Genomic DNA, 20,435 nt, shown 5'->3' on the forward strand with positions numbered 1-20,435 from the left:
TTGATTTCCAGTCCAGTTCATCACTCTGAGCACAGCAACATATTGCACAATTAATGTGCTGTTTATAATAGTCCCTTGAAAAGAGTATCATCCATCCTGTTTCTTGGTGTGTTTCAAGCTATCTGTGAAGAACAAAACAGTTGGCTTTGGCTTGAACTGTTATGTTACAATGTTCAACCTTGAACAATTTTGAAGTTCTTGCTTGTTTTTTACTGAGGGGAAAGTATGTTTGACTTCAGCTCCATCTTCGTCCATGTAAAAACTTCAAAATATGCCTTTAGCAATGTCATCCTGATACAGCGGAAAGGGTTTGAGTTTGCTAAGTAATGCTCCATTGCCAGTAAGCTAGATGCTTGTTCAGAATAGCACAAAATGATCTACAGTCTAGCTTGCTTGTTGGTAGGTTTTCCTAACTTTTCTCTTAATACAGGTGGGGTTTACTGTCATGTCACTGTTCTATTCCTGCTTTTATACAAACTTTTTCTAACACAGTGTTGTAGACCTGCATTCTATCTAAAATTTTCCACTCTGCTGGTATCTGAATACAAGAGGATTTCCCCTTCACAGAGTTTTGTTCATGATTTTATTTTGCTTTTTAGACTTTGTCTAATTCTTCAGTAAAGATCATCTGGAAGAGAATTGGGGAAACAGTCAAAACACTGGCCATTTCCTGTCATTGTCTAGAGTCTCAAGCACTGTGGACTTCCATCTCCTTCCTGTCTTTTGTTTCTGGGTTGATAATGTTGTCTTTAAATAAGCTCAAATAAAAATAGATGTAATGGAGCTGGAAATAGAAACTAGTATCCTTAAATTAATGTCTTTGCACTGTCTGAGCACAGCGCACCAATAATGATAAAACAATGTAATCCCAGAGGGTACCCAAGTGTTTACAGCATATGGTTCTAATCCTGTCACCTTTCCCTTAGAAGTGAATCCAGTGAAGTCACTAGCAGCACTTCTTCAAGGAAGTGATATTTGGACTACAGCAGCAGCCAAGTAGCAAGAGCACAAGTAGTAAGAAGGATTTCTCTTTAGCTAAAGATGCTGAGGCATACTGCTCCCAAAGGCTCACATAACTTTTAATAATTGTTGATCTAAATTCATTCAAGTGGGTTGTACTCAATTAATCTACATCCAAGTGGCATCAGTTGGCATGACTGTTGGATATTGTACTCTATGGATCCATCATATAATCTATTTTTGCTCTGTAATAGTGCCTAAAGGTCACAGCTAGGGTTTATGTAATCTTGTCCTGGAACATTTAAAAGTGGGTAGAAGTCTGTCTTAAAGTATGTAATGAAAATTAAAATGCAGAACACAGGTAGAGTGAACAGTGGGAAGGATGTAGGGCAAAGTATGAAGGTAAGTACCAGTGAGGGGAACTAGTTATAGATAAGTAGTGATACACATCAATTGCAGGCTGTAAATCATTTGAACTTTTGTTAGTAAAAGAAATATTACTTGTGTCCCACAGGATTTTTATGTCACTATTGTGAACTACAGATGCATTTCTGGCATCAGAATAAAGATGCATCTCAAAGCTGGGTTTATCAGTTTGAAATGGTTACCAAGGGTATATTGGTAGTGTTATACAACAAAAAGCCTAGCAGTGAACTTTACTACTGGGAGCTTCTGGCAGGCATTGATCTGCGAGAAGAAGCATCAGCAGAGGTGAGAAGATTCTAAGGGATGAAAATAAGGGAAGTCAAAAGAGAGAGCAAATTCTAAGGGATCTTCAAAGTGAGTATTAAATAACTGAATGAGGAAGAAAGTCTTGATGCTCCATTTTGATTCGTCTGGAGGATAGGAATATGGGCTTTGGAAAGCTCAGATTCTGCAATAGGTGAAAGACAAGAGTTATAACAACATAAAGGGGAAAAGACTGGAGATGACTTAGGCTGGTAAAAGCATTTGTGGCTCCCCTAGCAAAACAGGTTACTTCCAGAAACACGTTTAACACACATTTTCTTAATGTAGAGCTGTGCTGATTGAGGAAGTCTTAGCACTGCACTTACATATGCAGCGCAGTCAAGAGGGAGAAGTTGATATGCTTTCTAGCTTACTGGTTTAGGCCTCCGCAATAGCAATACTCCCTCTAATGTCAGAGAAAGCAGAAGTTTAAGGGATCTAGGCAGAGAGCTTGGGTGTATGTAACCATGCCACTGGTTGTGAGTGGCTGGCACTGCCTCCATTGAACATCACTGAGCATCTTCCTTATCTGTGTAATGATCGTATCCAATTGTTGTGTTTCACAAAAGGGAGAGAAATACAATGGACACTGAAATCAAATGTATTGCTATCCACATTTCAAAACTGCCTTTCTGCTTTCTTCAAACAGTTCCTGGATTTCTCCTTGAAATGCATGTGTCTTCAAGGATGTTGTGGAAGAAAAAGGAGAGTCTCACCAGAGAGATGCCAGCAGAAGGCAAGTCACTGGTGTACAGACTGTTGTATTTGACTGTGGGATATTTTAGAGGTGGAGGAGATAAAAACAAACAGAAAAGCAATTCAGAAAACCAAGCCCCACCCTCCCCAAGCCTGGATTTTATGGCAATGCGCTTGAAGGATACCCTTTCTAAATTAAGGATTTCTGTGTTCAAGGCTGTGGTACTAGTAAAACCCCCACACTTTAATTGTTTGAGTGGTATGTATGATGAAAACCCATCACAGGGTTGCAGAGGGATATTTCTTTACAATTCTTGTAAATCTAAAGAGTGCTCAAAAGCAAGCTGTGAAGTAGGAGTCTGATTTAATGGTGCCTACCACTGTAGCAGAGCTAGAAGAGGGTAATAAAATCTTTGTAGGATCGTGTGAAATCAGATAGAATGAATGTAGCATTAAAGAAAATGAGAGGTGCATAGATAAGCTGAAATCCTGCTTCACTTCAATTATTTCCCTTTAGATCGAAGGAAAAAAAAACCCCAACAAATCTGCCTTAACGATTACTTGAGCACTGGGAAAAAGGTAGAGGCAGTAGACCAAGGCAGCTGGAAAATGAGATTCTGCAATAGATGGTGGTTAGCAGAAGAGGGAAAATATTCATTTCTCTCTCCTTCCTTCCTTCCTTCCTTCCTGCTTTCCTCTCTCCCTCCCCTTCCTTCCCTCTTTCCTTCCTTCCCTCCTTCTTCCTTCCCTCCCTCCTTCCCTCCCCTCCCCTTCTCCTCCTTCCCCTTCCCTCCCATTCCCTCTTTTCTCTTCTATTCTCTTCTCTTCTCCTTTTTTTCTTTCTATCCCCTTTCCTCATAGTCAACAGAGATTTCTGCTCTTTAAGCATGTGCATTGTGGCAGGGCCAGAAAAGGCATACATAACATATCTGTAACCAAAGCAGAATGAAACACAGCAGAAGGGAGAAAGAAAGTTATGTTTGTAAATGGGAAGTTTGGAGAGCTACTTAATCAAATAGTTAATTTTCTTGTTACGGAAACTGAAGCTTGATTTCTTTCTTTCCCCTTTCCCTGCAGCACTCAATTCAAGAAGAGGATGAAGAGGGCGCTCTTTCCGATGCCACCTTGGAAAGAGCGCAGATTCAGGAGGCTCCTGCAAAAGAAACAGCATCACTAGGGGTAAGTAATTGAAAGTTCATTTCGTCTTTCAGGAAACTATGTATGCATGATGTGAATGAGTCAAGATACGCCATCTGACTATAACTCAGTGGGGGGGAGGGACACAGTCCTTAGGCTTTGAACTACTTTAGACACAAATACAGAGCTAGGTGGCAAAACTCTGCTCAGAGGTACAGGAGGCCCCAGGTAGAGTGGGAAGTATTCCCAGTACCCTAACTAATAGACAGTGCGACGTAATTATTAAGGCCAGAGTCCTCTGGGGAGTGCTTGGCTTAAAGGACACCAGAGTGTTACAGACTTCTAGGGGAGGAGAAAAGAAATTTTTTTCAAAGGACTATTGAAAAAGAGCCTAGAATCAAAACTAAAGGGAATAAAATCTTCATAGTCAACAGAGATTTCTTAATAAACAGAGATGTTTCAGCATACTGTAGCAGGGCCAGAAAAGGCATGCGTGCAATGTATCTGTAACCAAAGCAAAACAGAACAAGGCAGAAGGGAGAAAGAAAGTTATGTTTGTAAATGGGAAGTTTGGAGAGCTATTTAATCAAATAGTTAATTGTCTTGTTACGGAAACTGAAGCTTGCTAGAGAAGAACATAAACTATGGCAAGGAATTTGGGAATGAGGAGAAGGATCGAGTAGCTACTAGCCAAAACAAAAATAACAAACTTGTAAATGTATTGACAGTAAAACGCTTCTAATGGAGAATCACCCTGTTTATGGGGACGAGAGAACAATCGGGGAAAACAAGAATTTTGCTAAATCAACCCAATGTGTGTTTGTGCCACGACCAATCTAATGATTGCACCATCCGTAGGTGCAAAACAAAAAAGGAAAGAAAGGTCTGCAACTCAGAGAAGGCAATCTTTTGAGTGACACTTGTATGTGACAGCCACGTGAGTCACAAATCAGGAAGAGGGCTTTCTTTTCCTTAATTCAGCTGATGCAAACAAAATGACCCATTATATCACAATGTCCGTAAGATATTTTTCTTACTCATGTCTGTTGGACCTGATTTCTGACACAGTCTAGAAGCTGTGGCAGAAAACTCGGTGGTTACAATAGTGATAATACTAAATGGAAAAGTCTCTGTCTGTGTGTGTGTGTAAAAGATGGGAAAATCAGTCCTTTCACTGAAAAAATCGGTAAGCTCCATCTCCCTGTCTTCTTCTTTCTATGCATGTTTGCCTATTCCTCTGTGAAGAAATCGTAAGATAAAGGAACAGAGTCCCATTGTTTACAAACAGAGCGAACTCAACAGCAGAAGCAACTTGCACTTCGTTAATACCCCACTATCCCCCAACACAGTCTTGTTTCAAGCGCTGTGCAGTTCTCGAGTGCTTTGGACACTGCCTCTTCTTGCTCTGTTCTAGCTGTTCTGTATCATCTTTATACGAACAAATTACTGAAAAATATTACCTTGTGGGATTGTAGATACTTCTTCTTTTTTGGTTTTTTTTTGGGTTTTTTTTCTGTTTCTTGGAGTTGTGTTTTAATTCTCATGAAAGACTACTAACCTCATGCAGCTCGTAGGCAGTTCAGGTCTAACTTCATGCTAAAGTTCCAGCTGAGCAAGATGTGGGCTGTGCTGGTGCAGGGTCTGCTGCAGGATCCAAGTCTCCATCTGGCTGAAGTCACCAGCTTGTCCAGGAGCTTTGCTGTACGCCAAGGCCAGCTCCATTTGACCGTGTCCTGGGAGAACTGGTGGGGAGTCATTGTGCTCTTCAACCTCAGAAGTGTCTGGAGATCTCCCTTCCCACCATTTTTCATTCAGCTTGTGACATGATGATTTTATTATGAAGCTTAAAGGTGTAGGCATTTTTGTCTGCTCTTTCATGGCACTGTTATTTTTGTCATTGTTCTTACATGTATGTAATGCTTGCAAGATATATTAGCCTTTTCTTTTCAGTCTTGTACAACTTTCTGTTGGAGAAGGAGGTAATAATTGTTATTAGTTCTGCATAGGCACAGCGGTTGATTCTGGTATCATGACAATGTAAATTGGGAGAAATGGAATTGACGTCAGGAGAATTACCCACAGTTAAATTTGCACTTGAGCAACGACTTCTTTATATGATTCAAGTATTTAGTCTTTGCAGAAAGTTTTCAAAGTGTTCAAATAAGGCCCTTGGACTCTCCTCAGAGGTGAATTTTTTTGAAAGTTTGAGTGAAAACTTTTCATCAATGTGTTTGAGGAGGGTGGAAAACTATTTTTCCCCTCCAAAAAGACTTTTCGCTGCCTTCTCTTGAACAGCTCAGCATGAGTAGCTGAGACCTGTGTGTTAAAATTTGGCATTGAAATAGCCATAACTATGAAGTGTCTTAGTTTTGGCTTTGATTTGACTGAGTTACGAGCTCAGGAAACCATGTACTCTGTGTGCACTTCAGGGTTTTGTTTATTCCTTCAAAGCTTGTGAAGCGTGCAGACAAGAGCATTTGCTGTGAACACCTGAATAGCTGCACAGCACAGAACTAGGGAAAGATATTGCTTTGAAGCAGCAGGGACACGTGGGACTGGAAAAGTTCAGAAGACTTTGTAAAGCACTTATGGCCTAAGAGAAGTTTCTGGTGTTTTGCAATATGTGCAACTGAGACTCAAGTTCCTAGGACCTGCCTTCTCTGCTCCTACAGGTCACTTCCAAAGAACCAAGAGAGGTTTCTGCACACTGAGTAGGGGGCAGGTATAAGACCAGCTGTACTTACACTCCTCTTGAGTTGAAATGCTTAGGCAACGGAAAGTAAAATATGCCGTAGTTTTTCCATCTGATGTTGAAGGTGGCACAGTTTATCGATGATATGACAGGGTTTTGCAAGCAGCATTGCTTTAATGGCTTAACAAATGGATGTCTTAGGACTTGCTGTTCCTGAAGGAGATATGCCAACCTAGATCTGAGATTACACAAAAGCATACCATATCCTATTGGACAGCATAGTTTTTGAAACAGTGCATGGCTATCTAATTGCAATCACATGTGTAATGAGAAGCCAAGCAAAGGCTGGATGTGCTTCCTTAACTACATGATTTTTTGACTTAGCCTTGTTAATTATGAAGCCTTATGAATCATTTATTTAGTTTTATGTATGGGAGCTCTGCTTTATTTCCTCTGGCATTCTACAATGAAGCTGGTTAATATTTGCAACGACTTGAAGGCCTCTATTTAGTTCTAGTGTCAATGAAGGCAGATAATGATGGACATGTGTAATGGGTTCTTTACTGAGCTGCTACTGCATTGTCACAATTCAAATTTCATTTTTGAGCCAAACAATTTTTCTTACTAGCTGACATGTAGTGTCAGTGCATCTCATTCATTTACAGAATATGAATACCGAAATTAATTTCTTTCCAAATGAGGAAGATGGAAGACTTTGCTCATCTCCGTTACTCACTCTCAGCATGTGCAAAGTATTGCCCCTGTACTGGTGGAAATGACTATGTGCCTGTGAGGTGCTTTGTGCTGTAAAAGACCTTCAGCGTAGGTGAGATTGTACTGCACTGACTGTTAAGCAGATCTAAAGCACTCCTGACAAACTGTGTATCTGAGTGGAAAGCAGCAACTCAGGTGTGCAGAGTGTAGAGGAATACTACCAGGTGATTTTCACATGGTAACTGGTAAAGAGCTCTCTGCAACCAAGCTAGAGATCAAAGTCCACAGTCATTAAAACACAATATAAAACTGATTTGTGCTTGCATTCTGTAGTTTCTGTGGCTCATCTGCATGTGACTTTTTTTTTAATAGTTTCAGTCTCAAGAACTGTATTCTGCAGCATCTGTTATGAGGGCACGTGCCATAAATAAAAAGCAAGAACTAAGTGTGTTTATATAGGAACCAGATGAATAATAATTAATGACATAGTCTTAATAGAAACAGTAATTATTTCCTTTTGTAAGCATGCGCTTCTAATGCATCATCCATTGCAGGGCTGTCTTTTCAGACAGGCTTTATTCTACATGAAAGATGCTCATATTTTCTACAGGATAAACAGACTGCCTTGTGGAATCTCTTCCAATTAACAGCTGCACACATACACATAGTGCCCATGAGGTGGTAGCCACTGCTTCTTAAAAAAACCCAACCAAACAAACCCAAACCAAACTAAACCAAAAAAACAGGAAAGAAAAACTAGAGGGAAAAAAAAAAAAAAGGGTAATATTGTAAAAACATATAATGCAAAGGCATGGTTTGCCTTTCATTAGAAAATGTCTAGCATATCCAACATGCAAGCAGTTCTAGCTCCTGGCTCAATCAAGCACCAGGGAGTGGAAACTGCTTGAGCTGGCACTGCTACTGTAAGGGACATCTTGAAGACATGGCCTAACTTACGTATTTTTGTAATGCAAGAAGTGTTTTCCCTTTTCTGGGGAGAAAAAAAAAACAACCAAACAACCAAACAAAACCCAGACAGTTGTGTGTTTTTCTTACCCATCTCCCACTGAGCAGCCTTACCCAGTGAAAATAATTTGCATGCACATCTCTGGTACCTGGCTTCTTTCATTTTAGGCTGTGTGACGCCTTTCTGTCATAGAGAAGCTGTCTGGGATGACTCTAACATCACCAAATTACTTTGTCCTTTTAATTTGCCCTCCCAAATATTTTCCTTATTTGGGTATCTCTGACTTCGCTTTCCTCTTTTCCTTCTGTGAGGCCCCTAGCAGAGGCATGAGACTGGCTGTTCTTTATTTCCACCTGGTTTATAGGTCTTTTGCTTTGCCTTCTCATGAAAGCGTCTACATGCCAGCTGTAGCAATAGCTGAAAACAAGCAAAAATCATCACTCTGTGCTTATTTTTCTGTGGACAGCTGGCAAGTTCTTGTTGGACTGTAAGTAGTCAATGACCTACAGTTTGAGAACTTTCCAGACCTCAAAGTATTTTCTTATATAACATCTCACTTGTGCCTTAGCATGCCTTCCAGGAGAATCTGCTCCAAGATTTTGCCAGGCACAGAGGTGAGACTAACTGGTCTGTAATTCCCCGGGTCATCCATTTTCCCCTTCTTAAAAATGGGGGTTATATTTCCCTTTTTCTAGTCATTGGGAACTTCACCTGACTTCCATGATTTTTCAAATATGATGGCCAGTGGCTTAGCAACTTCATTTGCCAGCTCCTTCAGGACCTGCGGATGGATTTCATCAGGTCCCATGGACTTGTGTAAGTTTAGGTTTTTAAGATGGTCTCAAACCAGATCCTCTACTACAGTGGGCCTAGGGTTTTCATCCTTACAGTCACTGCGTCCACCTTCCAAGACTTGCGTGGTGAGGTCAGAGCCTTTGCCAGTGAAGACCGAGGCAAAGAAGTCATTAAGAACCTCAGCCTTCTCCAAATCCAGGGTAGCCAGTTCTCCCAATATCTTCCAGAGGGGGCCTACGTTGTCCCTAGTCTGTCTTTTATTTGCTATGTACCTATAGAATCTACTCTGCTCTTGTGCGACCTCACTTGGAGTATTGTGTGCAGTTCTGGTGTCCTCAACATAAAAAAGACATGGAACTGTTGGAACAAGTCCAGAGGAGGGCCCCAAGGATGATCAGGGGACTGGAGCACCTCCCGTATGGAGACAGGCTGAGAAAGTTAGGGCTGTTCAGCCTGGAGAAGAGAAGGCTCCATGGAGACCTCAGAGCAGCCTTCCAGCATCTGAAGGGGGCCTACAAGGATGCTGGGGATGGACTATTCATTAGGGACTGTAGTGACAGGACAAAGGGTAATGGGTTCAAACTGAAACAGGCGAAGTTTAGATTGGATATAAGGAAGAAATTCTTTCCTGTGAGGGTGGTGAGGCACTGGAATGGGTTGCCCAGGGAGGTTGTGAATGCTCCATCCTTGGCAGTGTTCAAGGCCAGGTTGGACAGAGCCATGGGTGGCATGGTTTATTGTGGGGTGTCCCTGCCCATGGCAGGGGGGTTGGAACTAGATGACCTTAAGGTCCTTTCCAGCCCTGACTATTAAAAAAAAAAATAAAAAAGGTTGCATTTACAAGTGGATCTGTATTTCTTTCTTCTTGTGAGGGGGAGGGAATATATGCTCAGATGCATTAGAAGAACAATTTTGATTCAGTATAAAGGGCAGGCACAGAGCTTGATTATGGCAGGAATATAGTTATTGCATGTAAACATGATTTGGAAAGAACCAAATATTTAACACAATGTTGACCATGAGTGTGGTTCATTTGTACAGATTGGTTTTGTGATGGAAGTCTTTTAAAAGACTTTTAAAAGAGCAAAACAGCAGTTCTACTAAACCAAGTTGCAGACTGTTCTTTTTCATGCTTCCTTGAAAGCTTTACAGGACATCTTTTAGATTAATCAGAGCCTGCTTTGTCTTCATGTTTTCCTGTGCATTCTGATCCCATCTCTTGGTCTCAAATAAGTGGTTGAACACTACAAAGTGGTCTTAGAATGCAACTAAATGGAAGGTAAATAAGCTTTTCCTCCTTTACAGTATTAAATAATCAGTGTTTGGGTATAAGGCAGATTTTTAGTAACCTAGGCTGAGCATAATTCTTTCTCTATGAAAGATCAAATGAATACGTATATGTTATGTATACATACACACATATGCTTGTTTTGGTAAAAGTTAATGACAGGAGTTGGAGTTTAAATGAGTCCTTCTGCTACATTTTTAGTTGGTACAGTATTTCATTCAATTTGAAAGATTCTACAGTCCAAGAGAAATATCTTGTATTCCATTCAACAACATTGTTGTGACCATGGGATCTGATGATATAAATATGGACAAGGTCTGTTAGAAGAGGTAGTATATTTGAATTTTCCTCTTTTTTTAGCTGGAAAGCAAGCAAATACTGTGGCATAAGAAAGACATGCTATGTTGGAAAACACTGTTGCATCCCCTGTCAGCTGCTTTCATAAAGATACCACCCCAACCTACAAATATAATTTTCCCGAGTGAGACAGTTACATCAATAGAATCCAGGCTTCCAAGGATCTGCAAATATTAGAATTGGCAGCGGATTTGGATAAGCAGTTTTTTACTGAAAATCTGTTGCAAATGTGATAGCTGGGCTTTTTGCAATACAATGTTTGATGTAATTCTTGTAGGGAGAAGATTCAGTCCCATGGAGGTTTGATGCACTTTGATTTCAGGGTCTAGTCTCCAGTTCATCAAAGAATTAATTTAGTTCCTCTGATGTTTTAAGCTCATGCTACAGTGAAGCTACTACTTACATGCCTTTCTGAACTGGCATACTAGGTAGGGGATAAAGAAAGATTAAATTAATTTGTCATACTAAGTTGCATTGTCTGTTGTCCTGGCCATCTTGCAGTTTCCCCCTTGCAGCTAAACTAGTTAATGGAAACAGTTTCTAGAAGCTTAATCATATAAATTAAGTTAAGGGATAACTAAACAAAATAACTAGATTAAGATTTCAATCAAGTAAATACTGAAGGTTTCTACAAAAGACAGACTATTGTGATATTGGGTTGGGTTTTTTTTTGCCTCATCCTTAAAAAGCAACAACTGTTAGCATCGACAATGAGTTTTTCCTTCAGGCTAATTCTGATACTTCCCTCCCAGATCAGCTGACTGAGGACACTATGGAACCAAATATCCCATTTAAATGTATTGTCTTCCCTGCTCACAGAGAAATCTGTTGAGCTGCCACTTAAGTATATCTACCTTCACAAGTGCATTTAGCACCCATGACAGCAGAGGGTGGGTGATGCTGGAGAAACCCAGATAACAACAATTTGCCATATCAGGTGCATGTTTGCAGAGCTGAGATCTAGGGGTAAAGATCAGCATTTGTGTGTGATTTAGATTGTATGAAACTTGACCTTCAAATCTGGAAGAGTGCAAGTAAAATACATGTGTCTGTTGCCATAGAGACCTCATCACATTAGCTGAAATTTCCATCTCCTCTTATTTCCCTGTGTGCCTTTTTATGTGTTGCAGGTGTGACCATGTGCCAGTGATGCAGTTTATACAGTATCTTGTTTGTGCAGCCCTTGCAGTCTGTTAGGATGAAAGACAACCTGTTCATTCAAAATACTGTTCCAAAAGTAGGATGCAGTTTGATGTACTACAGAATTATATGCCTGATTACTGTCCCTCCTGTAACCTTTCACTGTGATTTCAGTTTGGGTTTCTTTAGAAGGGTGTATCTGTGTTTAATGTTACAAAGTCTGGGCACTGTATCTCACTGAAAGTAATCTGGAAAATAAGCAGGACTAATGACAAATCTAATAAATAAAAAGGCTGTATTTTTGCTACTTGCTAAACTGGATGAATTCATCTGACATTCCTTTCTGAGGGAGCTTCTCTCAGGGAAATCCTGACAAGAGGATTCCTCTTCCATAAATCCTCTTGTCAGTGACTGAGAGAATTCAGAAACATCATCCATGAGAGGGCTTGTGCCTGACCTTGAGTGAAAAGTCCTGAGCTTATCTCTCCAAGGATATCCCTAAGGATCCAGTCTGAAATGCATGATTCAACAGAAGCTAAATTGAGTCAAATGCATGTGTTCCTTCCCACTATATTAAATTGCTGTCATTTTCTTCTTCTAATGAAACAGTTCAAAGTAACTGCAATTTTTTGGTGACTGTCATCCAGAGTAATGGTAGTGGCACTAGTGCACTTACTGTGGCACCAGAACATCATACCATGACAAAGCTTTTATTTCAATACAGAAATAAATACAGAGTAATTATTTGGCTTTGGTGTTATATTCCTTGTAGCTGGATATCCATTTTCATATGCTATGTTTGTCCTGTTCAACAGCAATTTGTTCTGAAACTGCTTGCATGCCTGCTGGGCCAGCTACACGAATTCAATGCAGACTCTGTTTTTTGCATCTAAAAATTACGGTGTGGAAAGCCAGTTTGCAAAAGCTAAAGTATTCAAAATGCTCTGTGCAGTTTTGCAGGAGAAACCAAGGGACTTCGGAAAATCTAGACTTTGATTTGCATGCTACAATACATTTTAGACAGAATATTAAAGTCTATATCTGCCTCAGCATATTCTGGATCACTTCAGTATTACACAAATAAAGTAAATGCACAGCCTGGCAAATGATCAGATCAGGCCACCCACAACAACAACAGCTCAGTCTTGGTTTTGTAGCTTAAAATAATGTTCCTTGCTTTCATATGCTTCCTCATGTTAACAGCTGCGAGTGATGAATAGTCTCTCTGAACTAGCTCTGCTCTTGAGAAAACTGGTAGTAACACTTGTGTATAAATATGTTAATACATTGGCTGCTAGTGCTGAGTTTCAGGGGGATATGAACTCTGCTGTTCAATTCTTACCTCCTTCATTGACTTGTACAGTAATTTGTGTATCAACTCCTCTCTAATTTCATTCGTAAGTCCCCAAAAGCAGGTAGCTAAAGACAGGTCAGGACGCAATTTAAGTTAGTGGTTTTAAGGTGCTTTGAGATCCTTGTGCTAGTATGCTGATGTCTGCAGCTAGTGCTTGTACAGAGAAGGTTGTCATGGTTCATACAGGCTTGTCGGTGAGCAAGGGACTCCTGGAAATAAAAATAAGGAGATTGTGGGTTTAATCTAGATAAATAGATATGTGGGAAATATGATAACTATAATCTATTGCTTACAGAATCAATATGAGAAAATTCTTCTTAAATAGGAAGAGTCATTCTCTTGTGGAAAGATGAGTAAAACCAGTCATGATTTGTTTCCTAATACCAGCTATACAGGTCATATGGGTTGGAATGCTTTCCCTATGCCTGCAATTTCCCATCACCCTAAACCTTATCTCCTCAAACCAGGAACTCACTCCTGTTCACCTCCACAGCTGTGATGCATAGCCCATAGGTCTATTCCTTGCTCCTCATGGCTCCGCTGTTTAGCAATGGTTTCTTATCTGCTGCTACGCACCTGCGCATCCCCCGTCCCCACTCTTAGCACGTCCTTGTCAGGGGAAAGTTTTCTGCTGATGGCCACAGGATAGGCTTGCCAGAGGGCGGCGGGAGGGGAGGGGGTGCCTACCCGGGCACGGTTCGGCTGGCGTGCGCGGGAGGCGGAGAAAGGTCCTTCTCGCTTTCTGTTTGAGCCACCTGAATTGCACAGTGGGCGAGTGCTGGACAGACTCTTCACTCGTCTGCGGAGCAGGACCACGACAACGTAAAGTACTGTCGCTCGCAGCGGTGACGGGTTTTACCATAGCGTTTTACTTCCTTGCTTTCAAGCTTGTACTTTTAAATTTGAGTTTGGCTTAAACTTCCTGCCTTTTGTGCATTTGCGTTTTTCTGTGTGCTGGAGCAGTTCAAAATCCGGCAGCAGCGGCAGGGAGCCCCAAACGCGGCCCTGTGCTCTCCGCACCTGTCCCGGCCATCAGCAGGCACAGGGCACCGCCGCTCACCCTCTGCCGTGCCCGGGCACCAGTCGGTGCGCGGCTGACACAGGGGCGATGGCTGGCGGAGCTGGCAGGAGGCGCTTCCTCCGTGCCCCATCCCGCTGGAAGCCGCGCAGGATGAGCAGCACCTTGTCTCTCTTATGGGGACACCGCGAAGGAGGCTAGGTGAACGCCCCACTTCGGCCGGCACCCCGCTAGGAGTTGCAGCCCCGCTGCGGGTCCCGGCGCTGACTGCTGACTCCACCGTAACTTGGCGGCCGGGGTTGCCCGCTATAAACAGGAAGCCCCTCGGCTAGGCCGGGCCGAGGCGTGGCCTGGCGCGGCCGCCCGCCCGCCCTCCCGTCTCCCGCGCCGCGGAGCCGAGGGGCCGCACGGCCCGGTCCGGCCCGCGGCGGCGGCCGCTGACAGGGTGAAGCGGCGGCGGAACAGCGGCGGCGTGGCCCGTCGAGGCGCACGGGAAGGCATCGAGAATGAAATTGCTGTGGAAAGCTAAAATGGTAACCGGTTGTCCCGTTCCCCCTCCCCTACCCGCGGGGTCCCGGTGTCGGCGGGGTGGCCGGGCGCGCCGCCCGCTGCTTCCCGGAGCTTCGCTGGAAACGCCGTGTGTTAATCGCCTTTCTGCGCTTCCTCGCTTCCGAGCGATGCTTATCTTCACGAGTACCTCTGTGTGTGTGCTTACAGAGAATGAAGAGAGAGGTCCAGAGGGGGAAGTTGGTAACCCCTCAGAGAAACTCATATGCATGTTTTCTGTCTGCCTTGCAGCAGCTTGCGCTCTTTTGTACGGTCAATAACCTAGGAAGTGAGAAGTCGTTGCAGCAAATGTTCGGTTAAAGTTTGGAATACTTGGTTTTTTTCCCCCCATCTGCTTTCCATTATTTGTGAGTTTTAAAGCCTCGACTCTGGAAAGCTTTTTTTTTTTTTAGCTTGGAATAAGAGGTTTTGGAAAAGCAAGCCACAAGAGCTTAAGGTCCCTCCTGTCAAAAGAAAGAAAGGGTTTCTCTATTTTAAATACTTGTTAGCTTCAAAGTTTAAAGGCTGTCTGCCTAAGTAATTCAACAGTTTTAAAAAGTGTAATTCCTTCCATAAATGAAAGGCCAAAGAGATTAATTGCTTTAGAAAAGGGGAGAGGGGGAGGGAGAGAGAGAGGGAAGAGAAGGCTGCTAATCAAAACCAAACTATTTCCTTAGAAAAGACTTTATACAACTATTTAAAATATGTGCTAGTCTAGGAAAAACAGTTAAATGGAAAGTCAGGGTGTCTTGATACCACAGGAAAGGACTGCTTGCCAAGAATATCTTCAGTATTCCCTCAATCTAAAAGTATCCTGTATTGCGTCGATTGTTCTATTTACTTTGTGTAGCCCATTTTGTGCCCTCAAGTCTGCATGAAGCAGTAGAGCACCTGGTATAGATTGTGGTCAGCAGAAGAGGGAAAATGTTCCTTTCTCTTCTTTCTTTCCCCTTTTCCTGGCAGAGCACAATTCAGGATGAGGGTGAAGAGGTAGAAGAGGGAGCTGTTTACCATGTCACCCTGAAAAGAGTGCAGATTCAGCAGGCTGCCAACAAAGGAGCAAGATGGCTAGGGGTAAGTAAAGCTGGCACAGTGGCATTTTGGAAGGCTGCTCATGGACTTTGGAGCCTGCTCCAGGGAGCTGAATTCCACGTGCTTTGTTAGGATATTAACTTTTAGCACTGACTGCGCTCACTATTTAAAAAAACTCCAAAACACTGAAGCAGTGAGGAATGAGCCATTGAGGCAGGTGGGGCTCCATAATGCTTACAAACATTTTTCCTAAAGGAGTCCGTTATTCAAGGAGTGAGGAAGAGACCTTCACTTTGCCTCTGGAGTTGTTATTTGGGTAGGTCACAGGAAATGCAGCCAGGAACAGGAGTTCCTCCAAGCCTATGTGCACTGGAGGAGGCCTATAGAGACTGTATCTCCACATCTTAAATGACTGCTAAGCTTTCCTCAAGCATCAGGTTTCTTGCTCTACTGATGGATGACACAGACTGCTCTTCCTTTGAGTCTTAAATATCCGGACAACAGAGAAATACTATGCTCCTTCATAGCTAGTGCTGCCATGTATAGTTAGCCACTGGTTACATGTCAAGAGTGGAGTTTAGATATATGGTTTTTTTTTTTTCTTTCTGCTTTCATTTTTTTGGCCACAGCTGAACTTTTGGCTCTGGGTTTGTTCAGAGAGAGATTGATTCAAAACATTATTTGTCTGAGGGTTCCTTTAATCCTGTAGCATTGGGTGTATAGCAGAACATATTCTTCCAAACTATAAACAAATTGCCATAGAAGGGTGCTTTTAAATACTTTAAAAATTCTGAGAGGGGAAGAGCTGAAAAGTACCAAATCTATCATTAAATATTTTTGTGTTTTCTTAATACTGATATTATTTGATAACTACCTTTTCTGAGAACTTTGTGGTGTTTAAAAAATAAATTTTGAATGACTGTCTCGTACTGCATGTGACTGCAAGTTGGCTTCTAAACACCTTTACAGTCACATATATTAGAAGGAAGCTTCTGTTTGAGAGTTCCATCAGAAAAACATTACAGAAACTTCTAACTTGTTAGAAGTTAGGACCTGGCCTTCTCCTGGAATTGAACAGTATGTCAAAAAAGAGGTTTTAGCTTGGTTTTTTTGTTTTGTTTTGTTTTGTTTGGTTTTGTTTGGTTTTGTGTGTGTGTGTTTTTTGTTGTTGTTTTTGTTTTTTCCAACAGTGACTTCCTAAAGTATGAGTTGAGATTTAAATGGTGCCTGGAAGCATCAACATTTTAGGAACATGCAAAACCTCAAATTTTCTCTGAGCCTGTTCCTGCTCTCCTTTATGCCCTTCTGAGCCAGCTCTGTGATTTCTTTTTCATCTTGCTCTGAGGTCCTACATGTTCTGGTCAACTGTATTTTCCTGTGTAACCAGCAAGCAAGGACTTGACTGATCATTGTCCTTGCTGCAGCTTGCTTTTTTTTCTTAATTTATACCATATGTTAGTCCCTTTTGGATAAATCAGACTCTTTGGAATCAGGTTCCTGCAGCCTGTGCTGACTGCCCAAACCAAGGCCAGCGTGTAGTTCTGACTGTATGTTTGGCAGAAGCAGAAAAGCAGTTCCCAAGGAGCTGACAGGCTCCGTACAGAAACCAGGTTGTACTATTGTCTGCTCCAGATGCTGTCTTGTCAGGGAACTGTTTTGGAGAAAGAAGAAAGATGGGGTGTGCTCACATTGACTTTGCATGGTGGAAGATACCTGTCAAATACTGGAGACCCACGAAGTAGATACATAGGAGATTTCAGAGGGAACTAAATTACTTTACCTGTAGACATGTATATAGCTATCAAAAAGAAAGCTTTGGCATCTCATTCAGCTTGCCTTTTCGTTTTGCATAGACCTTTTCCTCCTGTTCTTTCCTTCAGCCGTGGGCATAATAGTACCATATAGTACTGTAGCTTATTAGTGACTTCTTATGGAATATTTTTCTTCTTACTTCCTGGTTCAGGCACAGGTCTCTGCTCCAGGGATATCCCAAGTAGCAGTCTCCAATGCAGTCATCAGCTGGATAATAGACACTGCATGTGGAACAGACACTCAAAAATGAAAACTGAGCTTACTCTGAGTTTTAAAAAGGAAGCCTGAAACATTGCTATCTTTTACTTTCCCAATTCCAAATACAGAATGCATAATTAGAAGGGTAACTGGCTTTGTAGCACAGTGTCATGCTCTCAGTTGACTTTAAACCTCTCATTCCAAGCTGTCAGAGGGTGACAGCTTGGCAGTGTGTTAATCTTGCAGAGTAATTAACACTTAGTTAAGGCTGTAGGATAATTCTGGGAGGCCACATGGAACTAGAAAGACACAGGCAGCCTCCCTTCCTATAAGGCTGTGCAGGGGCATCTCTTGCTAATGGTAGTTATATTAAGTGGAGTAGCAAGAGCTAAGGGAGGCCTCTTGGGTAAAAGTTGCTGGAGACTGCACTGTTCTGTTTTGGCACAGGTTGTGTGTGACTGTGTTTCAGAATCTCATAGCTAGCCAGTTTATGTATGAAAACTTGCCTTTGGCATACTTTCAGTTTACCTGTGATATAGAGGAATATATGACTTCCTGTGCTATCATTGATCTCCACTGAGAATTCCTCCGATAGCCAGGATGCCTGTCTTTTTAAAGTAGGCTTCTTGGATGTTAAAGGTTCTCCCTGGATTCTGGCATCTTAACTATCTTGCTAACATCACCAAATACTATCTGGCTTGCATTTTGAAGAAGTAAGTGAAAAGGATAACAAAAGAATCACCTTGCTCTGCAAAAAACCTGGCATTTTCTTTCTGAGTGCTAGATCTAGGTCACTTGTTGGGTTAAAGAAGAGTTGGCAAGGAATGTGGCTGTGTGTTGTTGGAAAGCCTGGGAGTAGCAGCATACAGACTGAACTGAGATGCTGTAAAGGGAATAGGCCTGGGGAAGCCATTAGTTTTACAGTTTGGGTTTTGATGGTTTCATTTAAGAGACAGGCTGGAGCATTGCGAGCATGTTAGTCACACTTGTATGTAATCTTGGGAAAGCTAATTAAAAATGTGTGTAAATGCATGGTTTGAACTTGCATCTTTTACTACTGCTGTAGGAATCTATTTTATAAATAAATAGCTTCCTATAGCCAGCGGTGTAAGGGGGTGTACAGCTGTGTGAAGAAATGAGCACAAAGTGATCAGATCGTGGCCTATCCCCTTGAAGAAAATGGGATTACCTTGTGTGAAAGAGGTAAATGAATGCTAACTCAGTGTGAAACCTGCTGTTGCTTGTCTTTATGCAGCCAGTGTGTAGTATGTTCTAAACCAGAAGCAAAACAAGTGTGATGTGTTAGTGTTATCACCCAGTAATATATTATCAGAGATTATGTATAAGATCTTTTTTTTTTTCTCTCCTTTTTTTTAACACAAGAAAAACTGTGTCCCACTTGTGTTTTAAATGTTATATTCTTAGCAGAATGCTTAGACAGCAGCAAAGCTGCTTTTGTCCACTGGATGTGGGCCAGTTTGATAGACCATTCTTTGAGCTTTGGGATGATACTCTAATTATGTTTCATTTGCATATTTTCTGTGTCTCCTCATAGTTAACACAGATACATCTAGACCTAGGATGAGCAGCTGACCAGTAGTTATCTCCAAGGTGTAGTAATGCTTTGCCCCTGCAGTCTCCCAGAACCTCTTTTGTCCTTGATTCACTCTCAAAATGCTCTTGTTTTTGTGTTCAGTGGCCATACAAGCTCTCAAGAAGTGACCTGTAGTTCTTCATGGGTGGTATGCTAGGATGTAGGTTTACATTTGGGCCTGAATAATAAAGTCTGTGTTATGTTAGAATGAGAATTTTATGGAGATATATGAGGAGATGGGTTTCTTCTTCTTTTTTTTTAAATGAAATTTAAAGGTATAGTGAGGAATTCTATGTTTTGGACATAGAAATCCATTTGCTGTTTATGAAATCACTCTACCTTGGACCAGAATGAACTCATGCTAGGGCCTGAATACAACTGCACTGTAGCCCAGTTCAGCACCATACCATCAATAATTTAAGGACCAGAAGGAAAGTACAAACATCTAAGTGAAATGATAATGATCTTGCATTCTTACAGCATCTATCATCCAAATAACTCTGAAAGCATGGCCACAAATTTTCACATAGACCGACTGTGTGAAATATGTTGTAACGTAACATAGTACAAAAGTATGATTTGAGTGGGGCTTAAAATTCAGCAGCAGTACTGTTGCCTGGGATTTGGTAGAGTTCCCCTTTATTTGGGGAAGTGGGAAAGAGAAGAAGAAAAAGTGATTCTGGTACAATGTGATTTCAAAAAGGCTGGGCTTTGAGGTTGCTGAAGAGTTTGAAGCATTAGAAAAAGGGAGAGATGAATTAGCTGTTGAAGTTGCATGGTTATATTTATTTAGTGGCTTCATAGTGCAATCACATGGGTATGTTCTCCACACGTGACATGTATACTGCAAGGAGCCGCTGTTTAACAATACACAGCAGCACATTGAAACAATTTAGGACCAGAAGTGGATCAATTAAAAACACCTGGGGAGAAGACCCAGACTTCTGAGAGTCCAGAAATCTGTGGACGCATTCACAAACCATGCAACAGCAGTTGTGAAAGCAAGCCCAAATATTAAGCTGTAGTGGGGAAAAAAGTAACACTTAGAATAGAAAATACTATTAAGGAGACTACAGTAGCACCTCACTCATTCCTGATGCTTGTACCCTCATCTCAAAGGTAAAAAAACCTGGGAAAGGGATCCACAGATAGGAAAGGATTGCCAGCATTTGAAGACACTGAAAAGGTGAGGACTGTTAAATCTGTGTCTTGGTGCAGCTAGGGTTGATGTGCAGGTTTAGCATCTGTTAAATATTCATAAGATTGAGGCTTGATACTGGCATTGAATAGGAGGATGTAGCGAAGGCATTTAAACCAGCGAGTGGAGAAGGGATGCTTTATCTCCAGGGAGTATTTGGTGCTTTTGAAAGCAAAGGGGATAGGGGAAATGTGTAATTTTACGCTGT

At 41.7% G+C, this 20,435-nt stretch overlaps 1 protein-coding gene across 1 annotated transcript in view; it reads left to right on the forward strand.

The window, feature by feature from the left end:
- Positions 1-14,268: 14,268 nt before the first annotated feature.
- The window catches only part of RGL1 (ral guanine nucleotide dissociation stimulator like 1), a gene marked incomplete at its 3' end in the record, with an annotated part of 79,341 nt that continues 73,174 nt past the window's right edge, over positions 14,269-20,435 (forward strand). Inside the window, exons 1-2 of the mRNA XM_080623992.1 lie at positions 14,269-14,380; positions 15,357-15,467. Of these exons, the coding sequence (XP_080480118.1) occupies positions 14,354-14,380; positions 15,357-15,467 (138 nt within the window). The 5' untranslated portion in view covers positions 14,269-14,353. The remainder of the gene's footprint in view (positions 14,381-15,356; positions 15,468-20,435) is intronic.

Source organism: Psittacula echo (genome assembly GCF_963264785.1).
Source record: "Psittacula echo genome assembly, chromosome: 7".
Classification (NCBI taxonomy): domain Eukaryota; kingdom Metazoa; phylum Chordata; class Aves; order Psittaciformes; family Psittacidae; genus Psittacula; species Psittacula echo.